The 27657-nt window shown below is 44.6% G+C and overlaps 1 protein-coding gene across 1 annotated transcript; it reads right to left on the minus strand.

Annotated features, from left to right (window-relative positions):
* Window positions 1-702: 702 nt before the first annotated feature.
* On the minus strand, window positions 703-15427 carry LOC120928187 (extensin-2-like). Its single transcript, XM_040339297.1, has 2 exons — window positions 15381-15427; window positions 703-1330 (listed from the first exon to the last, which is right to left on the minus strand). Exons 1-2 carry the CDS (start codon window positions 15425-15427, stop codon window positions 703-705), a joined length of 675 nt encoding a protein of 224 aa, XP_040195231.1.
* Window positions 15428-27657: the final 12230 nt, after the last annotated feature.

Below are 27657 nucleotides of genomic sequence, written 5' to 3' on the forward strand. Positions count from 1 at the left end.
AAGATGGATGGTAGAAAAATAAGGAAAAAAAAGAGCAGTGGGAAAGAGTAGAAGAGGGGAGAAGAGTGAGGGGAGAGAAGGAGAAGGCGGAGAAGAGAAGGGTGAGCTGAAGAGATGAGGAGAGAAGAAGGGAGAGGAGATGATAGAAGCTATTAGAAGAGAAGTAGTGTGGGGGAGGAGGCCAGAGAAGAAGAGTGAGAGAGAAGAGGGGAGAGGAAATGAAAGGGGAAAAGTGTAGCGGTGAGGTGAAAAGAGGAGAGCTGGTGGTCTTGGAACATGCCAGCTGGTGGTCCTGGAACATGCCAGCTGGTGATCCTGGAACATGCCAGCTGGTGGTCCTGGAACATGCCAGCTGGTGATCCTGGAACATGCCAGCTGGTGATCCTGGAACATGCCAGCTGGTGATCCTGGAACATGCCAGCTGGTGGTCCTGGAACATGCCAGCTGGTGATCCTGGAACACGCCAACTGGTGATCCTGGAACATGCCAGCTGGTGATCCTGGAACATGCCAGCTGGTGATCCTGGAGCACCCTCCATGATGCCTTTCAGGACATTCAGAGCACAAACTCTCTTTAGGATTTAATGGAGATGGAGATGAATGTGCGCAAACATCGTCAATCTTTTAATTTAATTATAGAACATCTCTGTCCTCACTTAAGAAAATGAGAGTTGTCCTCAGAACAAGAGGTGAGGAGAAATCTTTAAGTGTGGACACCTGGGAAAGAGAGAGTGGGGGAGGGAGTGTGTAAGAAAGGAGGGGAGAAGAAGAGATAGGGCTGAATATATAAGGGAGGCAAGAGATGAGAGGGAGAGGAGGAGTAAGGACTAGGAGAAGAGGAGTAAGGACAGGGAGAAGAGGAGTAAGGACTAGGAGAAGAGGAGTAAGGACTAGGAGAAGAGGAGTAAGGACTAGGAGAAGAGGAGTAAGGACTAGGAGAAGAGGGGTAAGGACTAGGAGAAGAGGAGTACGGACAAGGAGAAGAGGAGTAAGGACTAGGAGAAGAGGAGTAAGGACTAGGAGAAGAGGAGTAAGGACTAGGAGAAGAGGAGTAAGGACTAGGAGAAGAGGAGTAAGGACTAGGAGAAGAGGAGTAAGGACTAGGAGAAGAGGAATAAGGACTAGGAGAAGAGGAGTAAGGACTAGGAGAAGAGGAGTAAGGACTAGGAGAAGAGGAGTAAGGACTAGGAGAATAGGAGTAAGGACTAGGAGAAGAGGAATAAGGACTAGGAGAAGAGGAATAAGGACTAGGAGAAGAGGAATAAGGACTAGGAGAAGAGGAATAAGGACTAGGAGAAGAGGAGTAAGGACTAGGAGAAGAGGAATAAGGACTAGGAGAAGAGGAATAAGGGAAGAATTAATGGCGGGGGTAGGGGATGCGCATAGATCCCAACTGTCCCTGATTTTGAGGGACTGTCCCTGATTTGGAGCAATTCCCCTCTGTCCCTCTTTGCCTCCCATTTGTCCCTCATATTGGTCTGATTTATATAGTTTATAGTTGTATATAAAATGCACGTTTTATCTTTCAAAAAGTGTTTCCCACTGCTAAACCTTTCATCCATTTTTTTAATTGCTGCATTTGTACATTTTAAAACTCAAAATAAATGAATAGTAGTGGTAAAAAAAAGTCCTTGTGGATTTAATTAACCTTTTTTTGGGGTTAATTCACCTTTAAGGGTGTGTGGCAGGGGGCGTGTCCTGGTTGGGAGGTATGGGGGTGTTGTTGATGAGATATGAGAACAAAGAGAAGCAGACAAGAGGAGATTGTGGGGCAGATCCTCGTACATTTGCGCCGGGCGCAGCGTATCTAAGATACGCTACGCTGCCGTAACTTATCTTTCTTTTTTTTAATCCACAAAAAATCCGCGCCGTAAGCTATGGCGGCGTAGGGTATCTCTCGTGGCGTAAGGGCGCGGAATTCAAATGGATGTAATGGGGGCGTGTTTTATGTAAATACGTCATGACCCGACGTAAACAACATTTTTTTTGTACTGCGCATGCGCCGGCCGTGGGGGTATCCCAGTGCGCATGCTCGAAATTAAACCGGAACCAGCCAATGCTTGCGACGGTGACGTCATTCAATGCAAATTCCTATTCGCGAACGACTTACGCAAACAACGTAAAAAATTCAAAATTGTACGTGGGAACGATGGCCATACTTAACATTGAGTACGCCTCATAATAGCAGCTTTAACTATACGCCGGAAAAAGCCGAACGCAAACGACGTAAAAAAATGCACCGGCCGGACGTACGTTCGTGGATCGCCGTGAATAGCTAATTTGCATACTCGACGCGGAATTCGACGGAAACGCCACCTAGCGGCCGCCGAAAACTTGCAGCTTAGATCCGACGGCGTACGAAGACGTACGCCTGTCGGATCTAGCCGAGATGCCGTCGTATCTTGTTTTGAGGATTCAAAACAAAGCTATGACGCGGGAATTTTGAAATTACGCCGGCGTATCAATAGATACGCCGGCGTAATTTCTTTTGTGGATCTGCCCCGATATGTGGATAGATAAGCGAAGGAAGAGGAGATGAGGGGAGGGTAAGAAGAGGGAGGAGGGGTGGTAATGGGGTAGGGGGTGCTGGGGTAGGTAGGTGAGACAAGAGAAGGGGAGAAGAGGAGATGAGAGGAGGGTAAGAACAGGGAGGAGGGGTGGTAATGGGGGGGGGGGGTGCTGGGGTAGGTAGGTGAGACAAGAGAAGGGGAGGAGAGGAGATGATGGGTGGATAGATAAGAGAAGAAAGAGGAGATGAGAGAAGGGGGGAATTGAGGTCATAAATGAAATAAAGGAGAGGATTTGAGGGGGGGGGGGGGGAATCTTTGCCAGCATCTTTCTGCTTACCTGGATCTTGTAGTTAAAGTGTTACTAAACCCACAACACCAAAATCAGTCTGTAGATGCAGTAAAGCAGGCTTGTTATATTTACTGTGGAACGTAAGGGGTTAATCCTCTGCAATGTGTGAAAAGGCTGTCTGATCCTGTATGTGCAGATCCTCCCCTTCAAGCATTGTATCCAAAACATCTTCGGATAAACCAGAGTTAGTGGAGTCAGTTTGCACATGCTCAGTTTGGTGTGTATTGCTAGAGCGTTTCTTCTTCTTCTTCTTCTTCTTCTTCTTCTTCTTCTCAAAGGTTGGACTTGATGGACTTTTTTCAACCTCACCTTCTTTGTAACTATGTAAGGGTCAATCAACACCGCCCAGACAGAGGGTCCTGCATCCTCATAGGACAGCCAGTGCAGTATGAAAACTCCTATGAGTTTTAACCAGGCACTGATAGAAGTCACAAGACTGCTATTTACTGCTGATGAGAAAAGGTATTTAGCCGTTTATATTTACTAAAAATAATTGCATTTCCATGTTGTGTGTACTGTGGGAGACCAGATATTGTGAATGCAGGCTCCTATAGTAACACTTTAAGTTTCAATGTCCTTATGTACGTCTTAGGTTTGTTTTCTGAGGCTGGGCTGGGGATCATTTTTTGGCTTTTGAAGATTTGGTAAAGAATGGTAAGCCCTCGGGGCTTTCACACTGGAGAGACAGCAGCAGCTGTTTAGGGTCGGTTTGCAGACACTGGGCCAGATTCAAGTAGCAATTGCGCCTGTGTAACCATAGGTTACGCAGCGCAATTGCTTACTTGCTCCGGCGTTACGAATGCTCCTGATTCAGGAACATCGTAACGTCGACTGCAGCCTAAAATCTGCGTGGCATAAGGCTCTTATGCCACGCTGATTTTAGGCTGCATTCTTGCGTTGACCGCTAGGGGGCGCTCCCATTGTGATCAGCGTATAGTATGCAAATTGCATACTAACACCGATTCACAATTGTTGCGCGGGCCCTGCGTACGCAAGTTACGTCGTTTCCGTACGGCGTGCTTAGCGTAAGGCTGCTCCTGCTAATAGCAGGCGCAGCCAATGCTAAGGATACCCGTCGTTCCCGCGTCGTGAAATTTGAAATCTACGTAGTTTGCGTGATTCGTGAATGGCGCTGGACGCCATTCACGTTCACTTTGAAGCAAATGACGTCCTTGCGACGTCATTTGCCGCAATGCACGTCGGGAAAGTTTCCCGACGGAGCATGCGCTCTATGCTCGGCGCGGGAGCGCGCCTAATTTAAATGATTCCCGCCCCCGGCGGGATCATTTACATTGCGCGCGCTTACGCCGGGCAATTTTGCCGGCGCGCCCTTCGCAATTTACGGAGCTACTGCTCCGTGAATCGAGGGCAGCGCAAAATATTTGCGGGGGCGCAGGGCAACGATTTTGCCCTGCGCCCCCGCAAATATTTTGCGCTGCCCTCGATTCACGGAGCAGTAGCTCCGTAAATCGAGGGCAGCGCAAAATATTTGCGGGGGCGCAGGGCAAAATCATTGCCCTGCGCCTCCGCAAATAGAGCGCAAATGTACCTGAATCTGGGCCACTGTCACTACTTTTGTCAGCCTTGTAACAGAAGCAACATGCACAGGGTTCCACCATCCTTGCAATAAACCATTGCACCCAGGGCAGGCGTCCCTTCTGCCCCCCCCCCCCTGTCCTGGCCCTGGCAGGGTAGAAGCCCTTTCACTGCCACCATAACTACATGCTGGTGCTATGAATGGTTTAAAACAGGTGTCTTTTACGTAGAGATGATTTTGGCAGCAGTAGTCATAGGATCACCTTTACATGTCTGCAGAATGTCCTTTCCTTGTTTACTGAACCCTCTGTGAATTCAGGACATCATCATCTTCCTCATTCAGGATGAAGATCAGTAGACTCCCGACCACTAATTACTGCTCAGCCCTCAGTCGTGGCGCCTGAGCTGCAGATTGAGAATTCGCCGTCTCTGATCTACACTGACCAGACATAAAAAGGCACTGGGATTGTATTATAAAGTAACCATAGTGTCTCCATAAAGAGCACCTGTCACCATTACCATCTATTCTCACTGTAAGGCAATGTAGAAGTAATCCCAGTCACTAAACTCTTATATAAGCTTTACATGGCAATGCCATACTTATATTTTACCACCCACCTATACAGGAGCATGCAGATGTAGAGGACTGTATACATGTTTTGCGGCCAGATCCACAAATATCGGGCGTAACTTAACTTTTCCCATTTAAGTTACACTGCCGCAAATTGTCCAAGTTAGTGCCCGATCCACAAAGCACTTACCTGGAAATTTGCAGCGGTGTAACTTAAATCTGTCCGGCGCAAGGCAGGCCAAATAGAATGGGGCGAGTCCTATTTAAATTAGGCGCGCTCCCGCGCCGGACGTACTGCGCATGCTCCGTCGGGTAAATTACCCGACGTGCATTGCGCTAGCTGACGTCGCACCGACGTCATTTGCTTAGACGGTACCGTAAATGGCGTCCAGCGGCATTCACGGACGTCTTACGCAAACGACGTTGATGTTTAAATTTCGACGCGGGAACGACGGCCTTTCTTAACATGGCTTAAGAGAACTAGGGCTCAGCCCTAGTTTTACGCGGCGTAACCCGATGGTAACTACGTAGATTTAGATCGACGGGCCGTTTGGGACGTTCGGGGATCGCCGTAAATCTTCATTTGCATATTCTACGCCGGCCGCAATGGCCTCGCCACCTAGATGCCGGCCGAGAATTGCATCCTTAAGATCCGACAGTGTAATTCAATTACACCTGTCGGCAGGGCCGATCCTAGGCAGGGTGCATTGCACCCAGGTGCCTCCAGAGGTGGGGGCGCCGAAGTGCCAGAGTTCTCCCCTCCCTCTTTCTCTCATTGTTTGTGTCCGTCCAGAACTAGTGTTCTGAGTATAGGTGTGTGTCCGTCCAGAACTGATTTGTGAGCATAGGGCAGCCCGTCCAGCCTGGCAGTGCTCGGGGGAGGGGCCGCTTCTCTTCCTGACATGAGAGTTCTAGTTTTCAGTGGCTGCTGAGTGCAGGAATGAATTCCTAACACTGGGAGTCTTGGATCTTGGATCTCCACCAACTCCAGTTGGAATGCCTCCCACTCCCATCTCTATCTCAGGCTGCACAGAGAGAGAGAATGGGGTTGAGTCACAGTGTTTAGTGTGCTGTGTGCTGGGGGATGGCATCCCCAGCATCCCTTTACACGTGCTCTGGGCTGCCCCATGCTCTAGATGTTTTATGGCATGATAGATTGCATAGGATACACAGCCCCTGCCCATTCCTGCGCCTAGTCCATCTACAGATGTGATGTATAATGAGATGTAAAGGGGAGGAGTTAGAAAAATTACAACGCCCATGTGGGGGCGCCGGAAATATTTCTGCACCCAGGCGCCTGTGACCCTAGGATCGGCCCTGCCTGTCGGATCTTAGGGCTAGCTATGCGTAACTGATTCTATGAATCAGTCGCATAGTTAGAAACAGAGATACGACGGCGTATCAGTAGATACGCCGTCGTATCTCGTTTGTGGATCTGGCCCTAGGTAACTAGCATTTTCAAAGGGAGGCCAGCAATGGCAGCCACCATGCTTTTCTCAATGAATCACTTTTATATACTGCAAATAGGACACACTTTACCTTGCAGTGCTTAAAGAAGGATTGGTGCTCCCCCCTCCCCATAAACTAACAAGTGTGTTATTGCAATGCTGCAGAGATCCCTCTGAATGAGATGTAACTTGACAACTCAATTCACACAGCAGTCCCAAGTAACCCCCACAGCTCTCCGGTCCGATGACTGACACATTGCAGATACCTTCAAATGAAAGCCAACTATCTGCCACCTCCCAGAGTCCTCATTCAGAGTTCGGCCTTATCCTCCACTGCAAATTAAAAGAGTGGCTGCAACCGTCGTAAGGCTGGAGCCTCTACACTGTGAAATACAGAGTGGGCAGCACTTGAAAGTAATCACAGACGGAGCAGAAAACAATGTTCTGAAAGATTTATAGGAAGAGGAAAAAATATGACTCGTGCTGTGAGGACATTGGAATTGATCTAAGATGCTGCAGGCTGCAGAGCATGAAAAGAATAGTAATAAGCCTTCCTGTTCTATAGATGACTCTCAGGTGCCACACAACAAGCTGGGATCAATATAACATATTAGTTGAACATTGGCGCCGTTCTGGGCAGACTCTACGGCAGGAAGGAGAAGCTACTGTACATGGTGTCACATGCAACAGGGTTGAGGACTTTGCCGGGAGGCTTTAGTACAGGGGTTGACAAATTTGCTTGGAATCTAGGAGCCAGCTAAAAAAGTTAGGAGCCAGAAAACGCGCCCCGTCCCGACGAGCTTGCGCGCAGAAGCGAACACATACGTGAGCAGCGCCCGCATATGTAAACGGTGTTCAAACCACACATGTGAGGTATCACAGCGATTGGTAGAGCGAGAGCAATAATTCTAGCCCTAGAACCCCTCTGTAACTCAAAACATGCAACCTGTAGAGTTTTTTAAACGTCGCCTATGGAGATTTTAAAGGGTAAAAGTTTGTCGCCATTCCACGAGCGGACGTAATTTTGAAGCGTGAGATGTTGGGTATCAATTTACTCGGCGTAACATTATCTTTCATAATATTAAAAAAAATGGGGATAACTTTACTGTTGTCTTATTTTTTAATTAAAAAAAGAGTAATTCTTTCCCCAAAAAAGTGCGCTTGCAAGACCGCTGCTCAAATACGGCGTGACAGAAAGTATTGCAACAATCGCCATTTTATTCTCTAGGGTGTTAGGATAAAAAATATATATAATGTTTGGGGGTTCTAATTAGAGGGAAGAAGATGGCAGTGAAAATAGTGAAAAATTACATTAGAATTGCTGTTTAACTTGTAATGCTTAACTTGTAATACCAACGGCCACCACCAGATGGCGCCAGCTTACACATCTGGTGGTAATAACTTGTAATACCAACGGCTCACCACCAGATGGTGCCAGCTCACAAAAAAAATAAATAAAAAAAAAACATTTTTATTTTTTTTATTTTTTTTGCCCCCCCTTCCAAGCCAAGTCGCCAGGACCCTATTTCTAGTTGCCATGGCGACCTGGCGCCCAGGATTTTTCGAGCCCTGCTTTAGTATATTTTGGTATTAAAATGTATCTCTAGCCAGAACAGTTGTTTTGGAGTGAAGGGTGGGGTAGAAAAAGCAAGGGCAGGACTGGACTTGCAGACAAGGGGCATTTGCCCCTCAGGTCGGTGAAAACAAGATATGTTGGGCTGGTGGGCCCAAACAAATCACAGTGGCTCATAACTGATATGGTCCAGAAACATTTATACAAAATAAAGGTTAACAAATAACCGGGACAAGATGGCTTACACCCTTGGGTCATCAAAGAGTTGAGTTCAGTTATTTTAAAGCCATATACTAACCAGATATGTTAGTCTGGTGGGCTCAAACAAATCGCAGTGGCTTATAATTGATATGGTCAAGAAACAATTAGATAAAAGTGTACAAAGTTTTACATGCAACACAGTTGAGGACTTTGCCAGAAGGTTTTAGTATATTTTGGTATTAAAAGTGTATCTCTAGCCAGAACAGTTGTTTTGGGGTAAAGGGTGGGGTAGAAAAGGCAAGGGAAAGACTAGACTTGCGGACAGTTGAGGACTTTTGCCCCTCAGGTCAGTGCAAACAAAATATGTTGGGCTGGTGGGCCCAAAAGAATCACAATGGCTCATAACTGATATGGTCCAGAAACAATTAGGCTGCATTCACACCTAGGCGTAGGCAATAGCAGCGTTTTCCGGCGTTTTTTTTCCGGCGCGTATTCATGCTTATTTGCGCGTTTGCATACAGCGTTGTCCGACGTTTTTGTACTTTGACGTTTTTTTTTTTAGCCAATAGGAAAAACTATCATCTTTTCATCACTTGTTGCTATGTTGGTAGATTTTTTTAATCTTCTGCATGGGCGACAATTTCTATTGACGAAACGCCCGTAGCAAACGCCCGTTGTCGCGCAAGTCGCTTGAATCGAGCATTTCCATTACTTTCTATGGGAAATGGAAACGCTCAAATACGCGCATATCGCGCGATATGCGCAACAAAAAAGGGTCCGGAACTTTTATTGACTACATGCGATGCGCGTCAGGCGCATCGGCGTTCAGATGTGAACCATGCCCATAGCCTTACATGTATTTTGGTCCCTCTGGCGTTTGTGCGCGTCGCGCTACAGGCAACAAAACGCCAAGGTGTGAATGGGCTCTTAGACAAAATAAAGATGTACAAAGAACCTGAACCAGTTGGCTTACACCCATAAGTCGTCAAAGAGTTGAGCTCTGCTATTTTGAAGCCATTGGGGCAGATCCACATACATCTGCATCGGGCGCAGCGTATCTAAGATACGCTACGCAGCTGTAACTTAATGGTGTTTGGTTTGAATCCTCAATTTTTTGCGGCATAAGTTACGGCGCCGTAGTGTATCTGTTGCGGCGTAAGGGCACGGAATTCAAATGGAATTGATGGGGGCGTGTTTTATGTTAATACGTCGTGACCCGACGTAAACAACGTTTTTTTTTAACTGCGCATGCGCCGTCCCTGGGGGTATCCCAATGCGCATGCTCGAAATTAAACCGGAACCAGCCAATGCTTACGACGGTGACGTCATTCTACGCAAATTCCTATTCGCGAACGACTTACGCAAACGAGGCAAAAAATTCAAAATTGTACGCGGGAAGGACGGCCATACTTAACATTTTTTTTTTTTTTTTTTTAATTATAACATTTTTTATTGTTGTTTGCATATATAAAGTACAAAAAGCAATACACCAACGTGCATAGTCTTAACATAATAAATACACAACCATACATTTTTCCCCTCCCCCCCCCTATCTTATCTTCCCCTCTTTCTTTGTATCATTGAGGCCATACTTAACATTGAGTACTCCTCAGAACAGCAGCTTTAACTATACGCCGGAAAAAGCCGAACGCAAACGACAGAAAAAAATGCGCCGGGCTCACGTACGTTCGTGGATCGCCGTAAATAGCTAATTTGCATACTCGACACGGATTTCGACGGAAACGCCACCTAGCGGCCGCCGAAAAATTGCATCTAAGATCCGAAGGCGTACGAAGACGTACGCCTGTCGGATCTAGCCCAGATGCCGTCTTATCTTGCTTTGAGGATTCAAAACAAAGATACGACGCGTAATTTCTTTGTGGATCTGCCCCATTGTTTCTAATGTTAAAGGATCTAATGACTGGCGTTGTGCCAATGGAGCAGCACAAGGCCAATTTGGCTTTAGTTTATTATGGTATTAAAGTGTATACTCTAACTAGCCAAAACAGTTATTTTTTGGGGGGTGAAAGGTGGGGTAGAAAAGGCAAAGGGAGAACTGGACTGGTGGACAGGGGTCATTTGCCCCTCATGCCAGTGCTAAAAAGATTGTGTTGGGCCGGTGGGCTCAAACGAACCATAATGGCTCATAACTGATATGGTCCAGAAACAATTAGACAAAATAAAGGTGAACAAAAAACCCAGACCAGATAGCTTATACCCATGGGTCATCAAAGAGTTGAGCTCTGATATTTTAAAGCCACTGGCCTAGATTCAGGTAGATTTGCGCCCTCTTACGGAGGCGCAGCGTACCGTTTTAACGCTACGCCTCCGTAAATAACGTGCGCTACGCTTCATTCACGAAGCAGCAGCTCCGTAATTTGCGCGGGCGCTCCGTAAAAATGTCCGGCGTAAGCGCGCGTAATTTAAATGATCCCGTAGGGGGCGTGGATCATTTAAATTAGGCGGGTTCCCACGCCGAACGTAGTGCGCATGCTCCGTCGGAAAACTTTCCCGACGTGCATTGCGGTAAATGACGTCACAAGGACGTCATTTGCTTCAACGTGAACGTAAATGGCGTCCAGCGCCATTCACGATTCACTTACGCAAACGACGTAATTTTTAAAAATCGTGACGCGGGAACGACGGGTATACTTAGCATTGATGGGGTGAGTATTACCGCGCTTACCACGAGAGTGGGGGAAGGGGGAGAGAGAGGGGGTACAGCTGCTGCACTGGATGGTGTATCAAACCAGGAACAAATGAAGAATAACGGGGTAGTGCTGCGCTTTGAATGGGGAATGGGGTAACGTGGAATGATAAGGTGAAGAAAACACCTGAAATCAACCTTTCTTCATGTCACTTTGGCATCTACACCAGTACTTTTATTTTGGACTTTGCCTGTTGTTCCGTTTACAGTTATCTGCTGCATGGACATTTAATCTAGTCCATTATAATCACCGTTGTGTGTTATACTTGGCACGTTGTACACCCCATTGTGTATGGCCCCGTACACACGACAGAGGAACTCGACGTGCTTGGCACGTCGAGTTCCTCGTCTCGTTTTGGGATGAAGCCGCCGAGGAGCTCGGCGGGCCGCCTTCTCCTATAGAACAACGCGGCCAACGAGAAAATAGAGAACATGTTCTCTATTTTCTCGTCGAGCTCCTCGGCGGCTCCATCGAGCCAAAACTGTACAGACGACAGAGATTCTCGGCAGAATCCGGGTTTTGACCGAGTTTCTCGGCGAATTCTGCCGAGAATCTCTGTCGTGTGTACGAGGCCTATCAGTACATTTTTTACTACTTTATATGACACTTGCACTGTCACTTTGCAATATTTCACATTTTGGCAGCTAGCCCTGGCTGTATTCTAGCACACTTTGGCCCAGATTCAAGAAGCACTTGCGCCCGCGCAACCATAGTTGCGCGGCGCAAGTGCTTACTTGCTCCGGTGTAACGAGTGCTCCTGATTCAGGAACCTCGTTACACCGACTGCAGCCTAGGATGTGACAGACATAAGCCTCCTTATGCCTTCACATCCCAGGCTGCATTCTTGCGTTGGCCGCTAGGGGGCGTGGCCTTTGTGATCGGCGTGTAGTATGCAAATTGCATACTACCACCGATTCACAAAAGTTGCGCGGGCCCTGCGTACGCAAGGTACGGAGTTTCCGTACGGCGCTTTTAGCATAAGGCTGCTCCTGCTAATAGCAGGCGCAGCCAATGCTAAAGTATAGCTGCGCCTCCCGCCCGTGAAATTAAAATTTCACGTCGTTTACGTAAGTGAACCGTGAATGGCGCTGGACGCCATTCACGTTCACTTAGAAGCAAATGACGTCCTTGCGACGTCATTTGCCGCAATGCACGTCGGGAAAGTTTCCCGACGGAGCATGCGCTGTTCGCTCGGCGCGGGAGCGCGCCTAATTTAAATGATTCCCGCCCCGGGCGGGATCATTTATATTAGGCAGCCTTGCGCCCGGCTGTTTAGCATATTGCCCGCGCAATTTACGGAGCAACTGCTCCGTGAATCGCGGGCAAAACGCAATATTTGCGTGGGCGCAGAGAAAAAAATTTGCTCTTTGCCCACGCAAATATTGCGCGATTCTACCTGAATCTGGGCCTTTATTTTGATGTTATTTACTTATTAGAATTTACCACTACCATTCTTTATTATTGTTACTTATGATCACTAGTCAGAGTATATTTTTCCATATATAAGGATTTGCCACACTTCCTTTGCACGTTTCCCCATTCATAGCGCAGCACTACCACTTTATTCTTCATTTATACTTAGCATTGGCTGCCCCTGCTAATAGCAGGAGCAGCCTTACGCAGAACCTGACGAACGTAAACGACGTAAAATGCGTACGCAGGGCGCGCGTAGGGTTGTGAATCGGCGTGAGTATGCAATTTGCATACTCTACGCTGACCACTACGGGAACGCCACCTAGCGGCCATCGTAAGAATGCAGCCAACGATACGACGGCATAAGAGCCTTTTGCCAGTCATATCTTAGGCTGCAGTCGGCGTAACGAGCTTTCTGAATACAGAAAAGTCGTTACGGCAGCGCAACTAAGCAATTGCGCTGCGTAACTATGGATACGCAGACGCAATTACTTACTGAATCCACCCCACTATTTCTAAGCTTAGAGTTTCTGAGAATTTGCTTTGTGCCAATTAATCAGCAGAAGACCAATTTGGTGCTTATATTTAAAAAAGTTTCAAAGTCTTAACCTGAGAATTACAGGCCTGTAACATAAACATCTATAGTTGAAAAGATACTCAAGAGTTTCATAAAGGACCAGATGGAAGAATTGCTGCTGCTTTCTTGTTATTCATTAAAACGCACAGTAGAGGATTGTTATTATATTAAGTTCCATTGACATAACAGAAGTCGTGCTTGTAAAGAACGGATAAAAGACAATAAATGCTTGTATATCACAATAACAATGTTTAGATTCATGTAAACTAATTGGAGAGTGTACGGTGACAACGCTGAATATATTGTTGGTTGATAATAAAGATAATAATAACGTAACAAAGTCGGTAAGACCCGGTTCACACTGGGGCGACCTGTCAGGCGACTCAGCCGCCTGACAAGTCGCAGTCCACAGTAGTCAATGGAACCGTTCTAATAGGAGTGACGCAAGTCGCTCCGACTTAGAAAAAGGTTCCTGTACGACTTTGGGGGCGATTCGGGGCGACTTGCATTGACTTCAATACTGAAGTCATTTTGCAAGTTGCCTCTCAAGATGCCTTGAGATCGCCTTGCCGAGTCGCCCCCAAAGTCGTGTCGCCTGTGTGTGAACCGGCTCTAACAGTGGACTATATCGGTGTGGTAGCAAATTGTCCTGAGATGTTGGGGTTTACATTTTGATTGTGAAGTTTGACAAGATCTGGAACCTACACGTACCACCTGGATTGGTGTGGAACTAGGAGGAGAATAGAAGCTTAGGGGGTAGTTACTGATCAGTTCCTTCAAGTTAGAGTGCTGTGCTTCTTTGATTAGCAATCCAAGGTGCCCAGTTTTTGTAAAAGGAGGTGGTCAATTTGGCTTTAGCAAATGAGAACTCCAGTTGGAAGTGTCTGTTTAATAGTCTGATAAGGTCTGACATTATGGGTGGTTGTGTTGTTTTCTATTTTTTATTTCTTTGCAAGTGCTAGGCGTGCAGCTATTAGTATATGAGTTGCCAGTACTTTTAGTTGTTCAGGCCAAGTGGGAATCGACATTTCCAGGAGAAGATCCAATGGGGTTAATGGGAAGGAGACATTGCAAATAGTAGAAATGAAGATAAATACTTCTTGCCAGTATTTTTTTACGCTAGGGTAGTCCCACCAGATATGACGTAGGGTTCCCAATTTGTTGCATCCTCTCCAGCATTGAGGTGAGGTTGTGGGGTAAAATATCACTTGTGAAACAGTTTTTTTATGGATTGCCAATGGGAAGTACAGTGTGACATGCAAAGGGGCAAGCTTACAGCCCAGTGCCATAGTTAAGGCGAGGGAGGAGTATCCATGAGTGATGACCAGAAGATGATAGAGGAAAGCGGCTGATCGATAGGAGGTGTAATTAGCAGGTTGTATGCCAAGGAGATTCCTTTGACTAAAGGGATAGGGGTCTCATAGAATTTTTAAGAGAATAACTGATAAAGAGTCTTTATCCATCAGGTTGAGAGTATTGATCTAATTCTGAGGTTCAAGAAGAAGGTCGTAGAGGAGATGTCATATGTAACAGACATAAGTATGAGAATGAGTCTGATGTAGAGAATAGTAGCCCTAAGTTGTTGAGCCCTTTGAGTATACAGGCTGTAAGGGACAGGTCCGGTGATAGAAGTTCAATTGCTTTAATGGGTAGTCGATAGAGAATGGACTTAGGTAGGCCCTTGGTATGTTGTGTGGAGGCTGACCATACCATAGTGCTGCCGTTACCGAATTTAAGTATTGCTGTTGTGGTTTGAAGTTGAGCAGAGCAGCAGTAAGAAGATGTTTTGTGTTCACGTTGAGAGCTCTGGATTCAATTTGGTTCTAGATTTTGTTGGAGGTGACCACCATTCTCTGAGTTGGTCCAGGACCACTGCCCTATAGTATGCCTGGACATTTGGGGCTCCCATTCCCCTGAGGTGTACAGGGGTGAGGAGAATGTCTTTCTTAAACCTGGGTTTTTTATGTTGCCATATAAATGTGTTGATTATTCCTTGTAATTTCTTTAATTGCGTGGGCAGAAAGGGTAGAGGGATTGTACAAAATGTTTATAGTATATGAGGGAGCAGATACATTTTCGTTTGAGCAATTCTGCCTGCCGAGGAGACAGAAAAATGGCTCAAGTCTTTGGATATGCACATAAGCTTTTCTTGAAGGTCATCATAATTTACTCTTAATAATGTCCTGTTTGGGAAAGTTAGGCGAATTCCTAATTATGGGAGTGAGGAACTAGGGGGTTCCTTCTGAAATATTTTGTTTGGTTTGTGGGTCGATACCTAGGTTTAGCATAGTTGATTTACTGTGGTTGATTTTATAGAGAGAGACTGAACTGAAATGTTCTAGGATCTGTTAGACAGATAGGAGGGATGAATTGGGGTTGGTTAAGGTGATGATGACATTGTCGGCATAGAGGCCCAATTTATGTTCTATGTCTCCAATCTTCAAACCCGTTACTGATGATGCTGACCTAATGGTTGGTGCAAGAGGATCCATTACCATGGCAGAGATAAAAAGGAAGAGAGGACATCCTTGTCTTGTGCCATTGGTAATTACAAAAGGGTCTGATTTTATGCCTGACGTCCAGACTCGTGCACTGGGGGAAGAGTAGAGATTCAGAATGGCTGAAAGAGATATCCCTGATAAACCAAATTTGCAGAGTACTGTTTTTATGTAAATCCAGTGGACCCTGTCAAACGCATTCTCTCCATCAAGAAGAGAGAAGGCGTTTTACCGTGCTCCGCCCACTGTATTAAATCGGACGTCTAGTGCCACCAGAGGCTTGTCTGCCTGGCACAAATCCCACCTAATTGGGGTGGATTACTTGGGGGATAATCAATGAAAGGTGTTGCACTATGAGTTTGGCATATAGTTTGGTATCTGCGTTCAGGAGTGAGATTGGGTAGTAATTAGCTGAATTGTCAGGGACTTTGCCCGGTTTCGGTAAGGTAACTACCAAGGCCTCCAAAGATTCTTTGGGAATCTTGCTGGTAATTGCGTATTGATTAAAGATATTGCATAGGTGTGGAGTGATCAGGTCAGAGAACTGTTTATAATCTTTGTTTGGGAATTATCTGGGCCAGGCGCCTTATGTAAGGGTAGTTGTTTTATAGTTTTACTTATTTCTGCTGAGGAGAAAGGTGTCGATAAGGATTCTAGTTGGGAGAGATAGACGGAATGTGAACAGATGAGAGAAAGGCTTCAATATCTTCATTTTTGGGGGGCTACCGGTTCTGAGTCTTTAAGATTATACAATTTGGCATAAAAGGTACTAAATTCATTCACTATATCTAGTGGGATTGGTTAAGAGTTTGCACTGAGAATTTGTGAGGAACTGGATCTTTTTGTTGGCTAGTTGTCTCTTCATTTGTTTGGCCAGAAATGTTTATTGGCTGAGGTATAAAATTGGAGTTTCAGTCGTTTATTCTAGTAGTCAAATTTTTTATGAAGGTGTTCACTAAGTTGGTATCTGAGGTTTTTGAGCTCTAGAAATATCTTGGGGGTGGGCATTATTTGTTTAAAGGCGTTGTAAAGGAATTTTTTATTTTTTTTGCTGAAATTACTGTTTACAGGGTATAGAGACATGCTAGTTAACTGATTCCTTTTAAAAATGATTAAGAATAGATAAAAATCAATCATATAATGTACCTACAGTTTCAGTTTCGTTTTTGCATGCTGTTTCCTGCTTCTGTGATGTACAGAGACTCAGAGCCAATACAGGGCAGTGATGGTTTGTAAAACTAAACTGATTGGTGTTGAGGGGTTTTAGACACACAGTAATCACACCTCCTTGATTAGTGACCACAGAGAGAAAGCTCCCATGACTTTTCATCAGGAAACAGACAACCAGGAAGTGTTCAGAACAGAGAAGGATTACAGCAACATCAGAGCAAAAACGAACAATGAGGACATGAAACCAGGACTGCAGTAAGGTAAAGGAAGCTATTTAGTTAAAAAAAAAAATCCTTTAGTGACCCTTTAAGTTATCAAGGGCACATATTTGTTTTAATAAATTCTCTGTAGTGGGTGAATGGTATTCCTTTTCCTGAGCCCCCAGTTTTATGAACAGGCCTTGTAGAGAAGCTTTGTGCGCATGCCAAATAATAGAATGATCATCAACTGGATGCATGCTCTTTTCAAAATAGCTCTCAATCTCGGATCAAATTTTATTTTTGTGTGCTGATTTTGGTGAGCAGGGAGGAATTTAGTCTCCAGACAGTATTGCCTTCTGGAAGTTTCCCTATGGGAAACACTGCGGTGGAGCATACACTCGGCCGGGATTCCTGGCCAAAGCTCTCACCGCAGTTTTCCCGACGGGAAAACCTCTGGTGTGTACAGGGGGAAAGTTACCGAGAAGGTGACCCCGGGATTTCCGGTGGACTTTTTACCGCCGGGAATCCCGGTCGTGTGTACAGGGCTTTAGTCTTGGGTATTGGTAAATAGTTTAATTGATATTGGCGCATTGGTTGGACCAGGTAATTTCACCTATACGTGCTTCTGTAACTGATTGGAGTAGGTATTTTTCTGTAAGAAACAGATCAATCCGAGAATAGGAGTGTTGGAAGTGGGAAGAAAATGTGTAGTCTCGCTCCTCATCATGCAAGCATCTCCAGGGATCATATAAGTCCTCTTTTTTCAGTAAAGAGGAAAGTGCGGAAGGCCTGCTTTTTGTTGGATTGGAGGTGTCAAGAGATGTGTCAATATTGTCATTAAAGTCCCCACATAGTATTACTGGATTAGATCTGTATCTAGCTAGTTTAGAAAGCAGTTTTGTGTAAAAAAAAAATTGAGCCGTGTTGGGCGCATAAAAATTCACTAAAGTTATGCGTTGATTATCATTTATCGCAGAGAGAATCAAGTACCTGCCATCCACATCTGACTCTGGTGTAATGTGAAAGAAACAGAGGAACTGATTGCGATCATGACCCTTCTTTTCTTTTTAGGGGCACTGGCAAAAAAGCAATGTAGGTAATGTTTATGTGAGCATGTGGGGGATTTATTTTTGGAGAAATGCATCTCTTGCACGCAAAGAACGTCTGCTTGTTGGATTGGGGCTTCTTTCCATAGAAGGTTACGCTTGAAGGGGGAGTTCAATCCCTTTGCATTTTGTGAGGTAACTGTGATGGCCATGTTGATGGATATTACCTGAGGATGAAAACGGAGGGAGTGAGACCACACTTGAAACGCTTGTCAAATTAGCGCAATAGGGGTATCAAACCAGTGTACCAATATACAGAGTAAAGGATCACTAAAGGAATTTTTTTTTTTAGCTAAATAGCTTCCTTTACCTTACTGCAGTACTGGTTTCATGTCCTTATTGTTTGTTTTTGCTTTGAAGTTGCTGTAATTCTGCTCTGATCTCCACACTTCCTGGTTGTCTGGCTCCTTATAACCATCGTACTGGGAGCTTTTCACGGTGGTCTAAGCTGTCATTACTGTGTGTCTAAAACTCCTCAGAACCAATCAGATTCATTTTAAAAACAAAACACTGCCCTGGATTTGTTTGTTTTTGGTCTGTGGGTCTCTTTACTTCACATAAACATGAAACCAGTTTAAAACTGAAAGTGAAACTAGAGGCACATTATATGATTGAATTTAATCTATTTTTAATCATTTTTAAAAGGAATCAGTTAACTTTTATGTCTCTATACCCTGTAAACAGTCATTTCAGCAAAAAAAATGTTTTCCTTTAGTGACCCATTAAGCACAAAATAAGCAAGTGTAAATTATTATAATGTATTAGAAGATGTATCACAGTATATCAGTAGGCAATGATATCAACAAGAAAAAACAAACTGGTGTGCGTAGCACACAATAACCTGAGGGGGTGGATTTAAAGATCTATTGTCGTCCATGCTGAATCCGATTCATGCATGGAACCGATAGAATTAGTGGTGGTTATTCTATGTCTTTATCTGGTGCTAGGTTCAGTGTTGTGTTGGGTGGGAAAGCAAGGAACTCCCAATTGCTCAACTTTTTATACCCATCTTTGGGTGTAGGTATGGGTATTATTTGTTGCTTATAAGTGACCAACAATTTGGTAAGGAAGCACCATTTATAAATGATTTTACGCTTTTGAAGGATGGAGGTGATTGGAGTGAAGGCTCTGCGCATTTCTATGGTAGCTTTTGAGAGATCACTGAACAGCTGGTGTAAGGAGCTAGTAAAGGTTTAGTGGTTTTGGTAGCATGAAGAATTTGTTCCTTCAAATGAAAATAGTGTATCCGTGCCAGGATATCTCTTGGAGTATCTGGGGTGGGGGGGGGGGGGGGTGGGTTTGGCGATTCTATGGGCCTGATCAATGGTGAGGTCACGTGCATTTAGGCGAGGAAGCAATTGTGAGAATAGTTGCGGTATGGAGTGATCTTGTTTGTCTTAACTGAGTCAGGGATGCCTCTAAATTTGATGTTGTTTTGCCTGGAACGATCTTCTAAGTCAGCTAATTTCATTTCACCCAAAGGTGTTCTATCGGGTTGAGGTTTCTGTGCAGGCCAGTCAAGTTCCTCCACCCCAAACTCATTCATCCATGTCTTTATGGACCTTGCTTTGTGCACTGGTGTAAAGTCATGTTGGAACAGGAAGGGGTCACCCCCAAACTGTTACCACAATGTTGGGAGCATGCAATTGTCCAAAATGTCTTGGTATGCTGACGCCCTAAAGGGGTTGTAAAGTCTAAATGTTTTCTTTACCTTAATGCATTTCTTGCATTACGTTAAAAAATGTTTAGGTGTCAGGATTGCCCCCTCAGCCCCCCTTTACTTACCTGAGACCTCATTCAATCCAGTGCCGTGCATGTCTCCAGATATTTTCTCCCCTCACTTTTTGGTCTTGCTGGCTGTGCTGGGGCACTGGGAGTCATTAGCTCCCAGTACTGCCAATCAAAGCCAGTGACGAGGAAGCAGGGGGTGGGGCCGAGTCCCGCTGTATATTTCAATGGATGCAGCAGAAAGACTTGTGTCCGAGCACGCACTAGTGCCCCCATGGGAAGCGCCTTCTCATGGGGCCACTGGCCAGAGAGGACGGGCCAGGAGCAGGGGACCTGAAAAGAGGCACTTCTCGGCCGCTCTGTGCAATTCCATTGCACAGAGTAGGTCAGTAAAGACATGTTTGTTATTTATGTTTTTATTTATTATTACCTTTACAGCCCCTTTAAGAGCTCCCTTCACTGAAACTAAAGGGCCAAGCCCAATCTCTGAAAAACAACCCTCCACCATAATCCCCTCGCCACCAAATGATTTGGAACAGTGCACAAAGCAAGGCCCATAAAAGCGTGGATGAGCGAGTTTGGGGTGGAGGAACTTGACTGACCTGCACAGAGTCCTGACCTTAACCCGATAGAACATTTTTGGGATGAATTAGAGTGGAGACTGCAAGCCAGGCCTTCTCGTCCAACATCACTGCCTGACCTCACAAATGCGCTTGTGGAAGAATGGTCAAACATTCCCATAGACACTCCTAAACCTTGTGGACGGCCTTCCAAGAAGATTTGAAGCTGTTATAGCTGCAAAGGGTGGGCCAACTCAAAATTGAACCCTACGGACTAAGACTGGGATGCCATTAAAGTTCATGTGCGTGTAAAAGGCAGGTGTCCCGATACTTTTGGTAATATAGTGTATGTGCACATGAAGTCTGCTTAGGAATTCCCATTTCTTCAGATTGACATCCTCCCCTCAAGGCATTTTAATACTTGCATATGTCCTCCCAAGGGCCAGCCCACTGCTTGCATCAGGACTGAAGGCTCTTGAAAGGAATACTGAGTCAGTGTAACGTTACGCCGGATATTATTTGAGAGTTAGGATCTGAACTGCGGAGACTACTCAGTTTCGGACCCAGGTTTCACTCTCTTGTGTGCAGAGAGTTTGGAATCCTACCATCACAGTCTCAGTCAAGAAACATGGCGCATATTCCTTCATAGGCGCCAGTGAAAACTCAAACAAATTAGTATAAAGTCCAGGTAGAACTGATACTAGTTAAATGCAGAAGTAGCCGAGCATGCGTGGCATGTAAATAACCTTAACGGCAAAGTCCTCAAAGTAATAGGTAGTATATGTGCACACAATAACATTTTAGAAGGAGGTACTTAGGCATGAAAGACTTCCGTTTATACTTGGTGACTTAGAATGTAGAAATCATGGCAGGATCCTTATTAGAAGTACCAAACATAGAGAGACTATGGCTGCAGCAATTCCTGGTATAGTTAGCATACATAATTAGCAGGCAGGGCAGTTCACAGGATAGTAATGCATAACAACATCAGGGTGCTTGCGATACTGAAGTGAATGATGCAGGCATAAGGTCAGGCTCCAAGGGTCCAGACGGGTAAGGCTGGTGAAGCAGGCAGTGGAGACTCCTGGTCCAGGTCAGGAAGCTGAAGTTCAGAGCAGGTGCATCTGGATACCCAACCGGCAGAGGCGTTGTGTCAGCCAAAATAAAGGAACACTTCCTGGTTAGTGCTAGGAGCTTAAATAGGCCGCCCAGCAGCTTAACAGGAAGTCACAGGCTAATTAGAAAGAAGGAAGTAACTATAGTTGAACTTCGAGTGAGAGACTCTTCAGGAAGAAGGTTTGGGAAGGAAGTAACGGATGAGAGTTAACTGGGAAAGAAGCACAATTGTATTTAGTGCAAAATTGTTTGTGAGACGTTACAGTCAGGAAGCTATATACAGCACCCTGCTGACCCCTCCCATCAGCCATGATCTGTTGGCATTGCATAGAGAAGCAAAAAATAAGGTATGTAATGAAAATTGAAAGTTTTTATTTGAAAAATGTAAATGTAGTGTGTTGATTAAAGGGGAAATGGAGAAACCAGGGAAGGCAAAATATAAGCAGATAAAATATTAGCTTTGATATATAATACCTTCATTTCATTTATGATAGAAAACCAGCAGCTATATATAGATTTAAAAAAATCGGTTAAGCACAGAAATTTAAGTTTGAATAAACTTCAGCTTTATCCACACAGTTGCTTAAGATGCAAAAGCACATACAAGAAAAAAAAAAAGATTTTTTTTTTTGCAAGATTGTAGATTAATTAGGTTCGGAAAACATTCTTAAATCGCATTTTCTTATTTGTAAAAGTTTTTATTAAGCGAAAAACAGTTACATAAAACAATGCAGATAAATATGACAGAAAAGCCAGCGGAAATGTCTGCAAACAGAGAGGAATAAACATTCCTCTTTCAAATAATCCAAACATTGAGATTGAGCAAGAGAAAACAATATAGTCTTTGTTCAAGACTGTATGCCACAAAGTGATCATAAATAAATAAAAAATTGGTAAACATCAGTGAGAATTATTCGATGAAGAATAACAGTCAATATATAATGTAAATAAAATAAATAAGGTCTAGATAAAAAACAGTAATAAATTCAAGTAGAGATAAAAGTGTAACATATAAAAGCGGAGCTGTCCGCAAAACATAAAAATAACAACAAAGGCCCAGATTCAGTAAGAATTGCGCATAAATTACGGAGGCACAGGGCAACGATTTTGCCCTGCGCCCCCGCAAATTTGCGCCGCTGCCCTCGATTCACGGAGCAGTAGCTCCGTAAATTGCGAGGGCGCACCGGCAAAATTGCCCGGCGTAAGCGCGCGCAATTTAAATGATCTCGCAGGGGGAGTTAATCATTTAAATTAGGTGCGTTCCCGCGCCGATCGTAAAGCGCATGCGCCGTCGGGAAACTTTCCCGACGTGCATTGCGGCAAATGACGTCGCAAGGACGTCATTTGCTTCAAAGTGAACGTGAATGGCGTCCAGTGTCATTCACGTATCACTTACGCAAACGGCGTAAAAATTCAAATTTCACGACGTGGGAACGTCGGGTATACTTTAGCATTGGCTGCCCCTACTATTAGAAGGGGCAGCCTTACGTTAAAGACGCCGTACGGAAACTCCGTAACTTGCGTACGCAGGGCCCGCGCAACATTGTGAATTGGCGTAAGTATGCAATTTGCATACTATACGCTGAGCACAATGGGAGCGCCCCCTAGCGGTCATCGCAAGAATGCAGCCTAAAATCTGCGTGGCATAAGAGCCTTATGCCACGCAGATTTTAGGCTGCAGTCGGCGTTACGATGTTCCTGAATCAGGAGCATTCGTAGCGCCGGCGCAAGCAATTGCGCTGCGTAACTATGGTTACGCAGGCGCAATTGCTCTCTGAATCCGGGCCAAAGTATATTTAGAATCTCTAAATAAGTAGAAGAAGTAAGAGAGGACAGCAATTGTGTCCTTCCTGACCTTCTGTTATTATATATGTATGGATAAGTGAATGAGAGCTAAAAAAAATAAATAATAATAATAAGGTTATTGTTTAATATAAGGGAGGTAAATAACAAACAAAACTAGAAAAAAGGGGGAGAGGGATGTGGTGAAAGAGGGGGGGGGGGTATAAAGGGAAAGATATGAATAAAAAAAAAATTTTATGAGAAAGGGAAGGGAAGCCTGCCACAGCTCAATCGTTCGTAAGACTTCAAAAAGAAAAGTGGTAATAGCGTACATTCAGAGTAATGCATTCTTGTATGCATCAGAGGAGAGAAAGTCAATCCAGCAAGACCATATGGAAATAAACAGTGTAGGTGCACAGCAACTGGAGTGCCACAGGACTGGAACGCCTAAAAAGGGCAAATGAGTCCTATTGCAGTGGTGTGTGAATGCGTCTCCTAGGTGCTAATAAGGAAGGCTTATTGGAGGAATAGTGCCTCAACAATGTGAAAAATACAAGGTGCATGAACCAGTTCATATAAACAAACCATACATCACACCTAAAAATTGGATAAGCATAAAAAATAAATAACAGTGCCAACCCAAAATAAAATTAGTAATTAAAGGCTGCAACGTAACAGTACCAGTGACCAATAAAAAATGAGCTCAAGCAGTCACTCTATATGCACATATAGAAGATGTGACTTGCAACTGTCCTTAGTTACAGTTCATAGAAGTTCAAGCTTTATCTCCATCCAGAAGGTTACATAAAATAACACAGGTAATTATTAAAAGAAAATGCTAATTGCTCTCCTTGGGGAAATTGCTCTCCTTGGGGGATTTGGTTCAAAAGCGGGGGGAGGTGTCAATGATGGATTGGAAGTACCGGCAGCTGACAGACCTGTTTAATAAATGGAAACATCAAATTAGATCAGTAAACTCTATGGCCCAGATTCACAAAGGAGTTACGACGGCGTATCTCCAGAGTGTGAGGCGTCGCATCTCTGCGCCTGATTCATAGAATCAGATACGCCTCACTGTTGCCTAGATACGAGCGGCGTAAGTCTCCTACGCCGGCGTATCTTGGAGTGCATATTTACGCTGGCCGCTAGGGGCGCTTCTGTAGATTTACATGTAGAATATGCAAATGAGCTAGATACGCTGATTCAGAAACGTACGTGCGCCCGGCGCGTTGATTTACGTCGTTTACGTAAGGCTTTTTCCGGCGTAAAGTTACCCCTGCTCTATGAGGCGTAGCCAATGTTAAGTATGGACGTTGGGACAGCGTTGAATTTTGCGTCGTTTGCGTAAGTCGTACGCGAATAGGGCTGTGCGTAAGTTACGTTCACGTCTAAAGCATTGACTATTTGCAGCGTAATTTGGAGCATGCGCACTGGGATACTTTCACGGACGGCGCATGCGCCGTTCGTTAGGAGCGTCAATTACGTTGGGTCACGATTAATTAGCATACAACACGCCCCCTACCAACCTATTTTGAATTAGGCGGGCTTACGCCGGCCCATTTACACTACGCCGACGTAACTTAGGGCGCAAGTTCTTTCATAATACGGGACCTGCCTCACTAAGTTACGGCGGCGTAGTGTATCTGAGATACGCTACGCCTGCCTAAAGATAGGCGATTCTACCTGAATCTGGCCCTATGACTACTTTTGAGGAATGGTGTGTTAACCCTTTGGAACCGGGCCATATGTTATCCCAGATGCATAGATTGGTCCAGAGTGCTAAAAATAAGACAACTCCATATTATATCCGTGAATGGGAGAGGGAGTTGGGCCTCAATTTTACAGCAGAGCAAATGAAGAGGTTGATGGAAACAACACACCATTCCTCAATAAGCTCTTATATACAAGAGATGTCTTATAAGTTTTTGACTAGAAGGTACCATACACCGACTCTTTTGGCCCAGATTTACCCATCAATGGATGCCAAGTGTTGGAGGGGGTGTAACCAAAGAGGTTCATTTCTTCATATATGGTGGCAGTGTCCCAAGATTAGGATATTTTTGGGATGAGATATCCCCTTGGATAAAAAAAATTGACATTAAGACCTATCGAGCAATCTCCATTACATTTCCTGTTTCATGGGATGCCATCATCTATTAAGTTTTATAAAAGAAGTGTTACACCACACCTGTTAAATTCAGCGAAGGCATTGATACCTAGATATTGGAAGCAACCCAGAGTGCCAATATAATGGAATGGAAAAGGGAGGTAGAGAGGATAATGGAAGCAGAGAGATGGGTACTTACAGTTAAGGACCAGCAGGATAAATTTAAAGATGCGGGATGGATATATTATTCTCCTGAAATAGGGATGGACTAGCCTGGGGCTGTGAGGCCCAGGGGGGCAGGTGGGGAGGGGAGAGACTATCTGTGTTTTTTTTTCTCCCCCCACGGGGGCACCAGAGAGAGAGGATTAAGTGTACGGAAAAAGAAAAGAGACTTCGGTCCCCCCCCTTTTTTTTCTCTTTTCGTTTTGTCTTACATTTTTTCACAACACTATTTTTTCTGGATAACTTGCACAGTAGAGAGGGAGAACTAATTAAACTAGATAACACTTTATTAAGAACACTGAGAGTTGGAGGTTCTTTAGCCCCTCTTTAAAGATTTTGGTTGGATAGGGCCATAATAATGGGAAGTGGGGTTTTAACCACTTCCCGACCTCCTCATGTAGATATACGTCGGCAGAATGGCACGGACAGGCACATGAACGTACCTGTACGTGCTCTGCTTGACGTGGGTGGGGGGTCCGATCGGGACCCCCCCCCGCTACATGCGGTAAGCCTCGGGGAGCGATCCGGGACGACGGCGCGGCTATTCGTTTATAGCCGCTCCGTCGCGATCGCTCCCCGGAGCTGAAGAACGGGGAGAGCCGCGTGTAAACACGGCTTCCCCATGCTTCACTATGGCGGCGCATCGATCGAGTGATCCCTTTTATTGGGGGAGACTCGATCGATGATGTCAGTCCTACAGCCACACCCCCCTACAGTAGTAAACACACACTAAGTGAACACTAAATGTTACAGCGCCCCCTGTGTTTAACTCCCAAACTGCAACTGTCATTTTTTACAATAAAGAATGCAATTTAAATGCATTTTTTGCTGTGAAAATGACAATGGTCCCAAAAATCTGTCAAAATTGTTCGAAGTGTCCGCCATAATGTCGCAGTCACGAAAAAAATCGCTGATCGCCGCCATTAGTAGTAAAAAAAAAAATGCAATAAAACTATCCCCTATTTTGTAAACGCTATAAATTTTGCGCAAACCAACCGATAAACGATTATTGCAATTTTTTTTACCAAAAATATGTAGAAGAATACGTATCTGCCTAAACTGAGGGAAAAAATTTTTTATATATGTTTTTGGGGGATATTTATCATAGCAAAAAGTAAAAAATATTGAATTTTTTTCAAAATTGTCGCTCTATTTTTGTTTATAGCGCAAAAAATAAAAACCGCAGAGGTGATCAAATACCACCAAAAGAAAGCTCTATTTGTGGGGAAAAAAGGACGCCAATTTTGTTTGGGAGCCACGTCGCACGACCGCGCAATTGTCTGTTAAAGCGACGCAGTCCCGAACTGTAAAAACCCCTTGGGTCTTTAGGCAGCATATTGGTCCGGGGCTTAAGTGGTTAAAGAGATGTCATAGTCACGAAACAAAGAACTATTACGTTCTTTCTTTTTTACAGGTTGTTATTAACCCCCTCCTTTTTGTGTGGTATGGGGTCATAAGGTGGTGGGATTTAAAGAGTTACGAAGGGTCACGAAATAGGGAGCTTTTAAGTCTCTCTTCTTCAAAAGGGGATTACAATTCTGATATCTGTGTTCTTTTTTTTTTTCTCTCTCCCTTCTTTTTCCCTTTCTTCCTCTTTTCTCCCTCTCCCTCCTGTAGATGGAGGGTTGATTTAGGGGGGGAGAGAGGAGGGAGGAGGGGGAAGGGGAAGTAAGAGAAACAAATCGAGGGTGCTCTTGAGGAGGGGGGGGGGGGGTAGTTTACATGATATTGGTCTGATGTATTTTTATGTATGGTGTTGTTACTTTTTTTTTTTTTGTCCCTAGTGCTTTTGTTTTTTCTGTATGTGTTGTAATTTGTTATAATAAAGAAAAGAAGCAATTATAAAAAAATAAATAAAATGCTAATAAAATGCTAATAAAAGCATACAATAAAAAGCGTAGACGTCTTGTGACAAAACACGTAAGGCGTAGCCACGCACACTACGTCATTCCGATCTAGAGAGCAGTGTGCAACGCATGCTGGAACGCACGCCGCGGATCCCATGCTACGACTATAGAGATCGCTACACTTAGCTGCTGCGGACCATTCAGCACAGCTTCTAGTGCTTTTTATTGTATGTTTTTATTAGCATTTTCTTTTAATAAACTTACCATTTGGAACTTTACTATGGGAGTCTTTCTGTCTCTACCCACCTGAGAAGTTTTTTTATTGCAATTTGCCATTGGTCCTCTCTGGTGGAGATTGTGTGATCTGAGGATTGATCGTTGCCCACCTGTACCCAGGATCCATCGATTGGAGATACAGAAGCCAGATTGTACTGTA

The sequence above is a fragment of the Rana temporaria genome, chromosome 2 (genome assembly GCF_905171775.1).
Source record: "Rana temporaria chromosome 2, aRanTem1.1, whole genome shotgun sequence".
Classification (NCBI taxonomy): Eukaryota; Metazoa; Chordata; class Amphibia; order Anura; family Ranidae; genus Rana; species Rana temporaria.

What these genes read in the sequence shown, in the direction of transcription:
- LOC120928187 (XM_040339297.1), bottom strand. Translation starts at nt 15,427, where the DNA reads ATGGCACAAGACAAGGATGTCCTCTCTTCCTTTTTATCTCTGCCATG. An exon ending in TCCTTTTTATCTCTGCCATG is followed by an intron (nt 1,331 to 15,380) that starts GTAATGGATCCT and finishes CTCTTCTCCTAG; the next exon opens with TCCTTATTCCTCTTCTCCTA.